Genomic DNA, 3,111 nt, shown 5'->3' on the forward strand with positions numbered 1-3,111 from the left:
TGTGGGTATCCGGCTCCCCTGTGGGGTGTCTGTGGGGCACGTGGCTCCTCTGTGGGATGCATGCTGGGCCTGTGGGGAGTGTGGCACAGCTGTGGGGCACGCGATGTAACTGTGCGCTCTGCGACGTGTCCGTGGGGCGTGTGAAACAGCCGTGGGGTGGATGACATACCTGTGGGGCATGTGGCATGCCCGTGGGGTTAGTGAAGTGCTTGTGGGGTTTTTGGCTCTCCCGCGGGGTTTGTGATGTATCCGCAGGGCACGTGGCGCTCCGTGGGGCACGCGACACGTCCTTGGGGCACGTGGCTCCCCAGGGGCCTGGGCTGGCTCTGTGCCCGGGGGGTCAGGGGACGCGTCTGCTGGTGCTGCAGGGGCTAGCTTGGGGCGGGAGGGTTGGCCCTGGGCACTGACGTGCTGGAGGGAACGGGGCCACGTAGGGGCTGCTGTCCCCTCCCTGTGAATGTGGCTGCCCCTTCCCGGGGGGACCTGCCGGGGTCTGCAGCAGTGGGCGAGGGAGGGACCCGGGACCCCCCCCCACTGGGTCCTGCGCTCCCACACCGCCCATCCCACAGGACACGGACATCCAGAAGAAGATTGACCACGAGATCCGGATGCGGGAGGGGGCCTGCAAGCTGCTGGCCGCCTGCACGCAGCGGGAGCAGGCGCTGGAGGCCACCAAGAGCCTCCTGGTGTGCAACAGCCGCATCCTGGCCTACATGTCGGAGCTGCAGCGCATGAAGGAGGTGCAGGTGATGCAGCGCGTGGCCAGGCGGTGAGGACCCCGCGGCGGGGGGGCAGGCGGGAGGTGGGGGCCCCCGGGCAGCGGTCACGGCTCTGCGCTTCCTCCCGCAGCCCCTCAGATGCTGGCCCCACGGACGACCGCCTGCCTTGCCGGGGCAGGGTCTGCATCTCAGGTATGGGGTCCCCAAAAGCCCTGCGGGGCCAGGGTTGTGCTGGGGGTCCTGCACCGGCCCCTGGGGTGAGGACGGGGTCCCGGGGGTCTCACCACCGCTCCCCCCCACCCCGCAGACCTGCGCATCCCGCTGATGTGGAAGGACACGGAGTACTTCAGGAACAAGGGAGGTGAGTGGGGGGGGTGGCAGCGCGGCCCCCAGCCCCACGCTGGCCTGACCCCCGCCCCCGGCGCAGAGCTGCACCGCTGCGCCGTCTTCTGCCTCCTCCAGATCGGGGTGGAGATCTACGACACCGAGATGGTGCTGGTGGACCGGACCCTCACCGACATCTGCTTTGAGAACGCCGTCCTCTTGTGCGCGCCGCGCCGGGCAGGTCCCCGCGTCCCCGCATGTCCCCACGTCCCCCCGCGTCCCTGCAACCCACAGATCCCCGCCTGTCCCCGCGTCCCCATTTCCCCACATCCCCGCGTCCCCGCGTCCCTGCATCCCCACGTCCCTGGGGGCTCCCCGGCAGTGCCCCCCTGGCAGCGGGGAGGGCGGGGGCCGGGGGCTGCGTGCGCCTGCTGAGCCGTGCCCCCAGCACGGAGGCCGGGCCGGACTTCGAGCTGAAGGTGGAGCTGTACAGCGCGGGGCTGGAGGAGGAGGCGCCGGGCAGCGCGCCCAAGAAGCTGGCCAGCAAGCTCAGCAGCTCCCTGGGCCGCTCCTCGGGCCGCCGGCTGCGCACCGCCATGGACGGGAGCCCCGGCAGCCCCGGCGGTAACGGTGGCAGCGGCCCCCTGCTGCTGCCGGCCCCCAGCGTGCCGTGAGTACCTGACCCCCCCCGTAAACCCCCCCTCAACACCTGCCTGCCCCTCACTCTCAGCTCCCCCAGGGGCCCCAAGTATCACCTGCTGGCGCACGCGGTGCTGTCTCTGGCCGAGGTGCAGGACGGTTTCCGCACCCACGACCTCGCCATCGCCTGCAATGGTGAGCGCGGCACCGTGCAGATCCCCAGCCAGGGATGGGGCTGGGGGCCTGGGGGTGGGCGGGGGGGCTGGGGTGTGATGGGGCGGGGGAGAAGCTGCGGGGTCCCGGCTGGATGGGGAGAGAGGGGGTTGTTGGGGCTGGGGGCCTGGCAAGGTGAGGGGGCAGCACCGGGACGTGGGCAGCTCTGGGGAGAGCTGGGGCTGGGCAGGGGGTAGCCAGGGGGGCCCTGCCCTAGGGCCCCCCTGTGAGTGCTCTGCTCCCCCCAGAGGAGAGCTCCTTCTGGCTGCCGCTGTACGGCAGCATGTGCTGCCGCCTGGCCGCCCAGCCCCGCTGCATGGCCGCCCAGATGATGTGCGGCTTCCTCAAGGTGCAGGTGAGCACGGGGAGGGGACGGGGACGGGACGGGGACGGGGGCGCAGCAGGGACAGGACAGGCTGTGCTGGGGCAGGGTGGCCAGGGGACAGGCAGCGCCAGCAGCCTGCCAGGTGTCAGCCACCCCTGCCGTTAGGCCACGCACTGTGGTGGGGATGGGGAGCGGGGATCCCTGCACAGGGGAGGGGGCTGCTCCCCCCCCCGGGGCCGGGCTGTGGGCGCTGAGCAGCCCTGTCCCATGGCAGCAGGCGTCGGGGGAGCCGCAGGGCTGGGCTCGGCTGTTCTGCGTCCTGCGTGGCACCAACCTCCTCTGCTACCGGCGCCCGCAGGAGGCTGAGGCCGGCGTGGAGCCGGCGCTCACCATTGCCATCAATAAGGTAGGGGCCGGGCTGGGGGGAGGGCGGGGGGCCGGGGGACACGGGCTGAGCGCAGAGTGCCCCGCAGGAGACCCGGATCCGCGCCACGGAGCAGGAGGCGCGCGGGAAGCTGCACAGCATGTCGGTCACCAACCGCTACGGGGCCGAGGAGGTGACCCACACGCTGCTGGCCGAGAGCCGCGCCGAGACGCAGCGCTGGATGGAGGCCTTCTGGCAGCACTTCTACGACATGAGTGCGTGCGGGGATGGGGACGAGGACCCCCGCCCCGCGGCGCGCTGAGTCCGCCCCCCTCTCCTCCGCTCCCCGCAGGCCAGTGGAAGCAGTGCTGCGACGAGCTGATGCACATCGAGGTGCCGCCGCCGCGCCGGCCGCCCGCCCCGCTGCCACGGCAGGGCTCGCTGTACCACGAGATGGGTGAGTGCGGCTGGCGCGCGGCTTCCTCATCCTCCTCCTCATCCTCCTCCTCATCCTCCTCCTCATCCTC

The 3,111-nt window shown here is 72.0% G+C and overlaps 1 protein-coding gene across 1 annotated transcript; it reads left to right on the forward strand.

Annotated features, from left to right (window-relative positions):
- Nucleotides 1-518: 518 nt before the first annotated feature.
- On the forward strand, nt 519-3,107 carry LOC118157249 (rhotekin-like; the record flags this gene model as incomplete). Its single annotated transcript, XM_035311508.1, has 10 exons — nt 519-769; nt 850-911; nt 1,027-1,080; nt 1,147-1,264; nt 1,492-1,713; nt 1,783-1,877; nt 2,144-2,250; nt 2,498-2,626; nt 2,694-2,859; nt 2,937-3,107. Coding segments are annotated over exons 1-10 (1,285 nt in total), but the record flags the coding sequence as incomplete, so codon positions are not given.
- Between the last annotated feature and the right edge of the window lie 4 nt (nt 3,108-3,111).

This window comes from Oxyura jamaicensis, assembly GCF_011077185.1.
Source record: "Oxyura jamaicensis isolate SHBP4307 breed ruddy duck chromosome 4 unlocalized genomic scaffold, BPBGC_Ojam_1.0 oxy4_random_OJ101952, whole genome shotgun sequence".
Lineage (NCBI taxonomy): Eukaryota > Metazoa > Chordata > Aves > Anseriformes > Anatidae > Oxyura > Oxyura jamaicensis.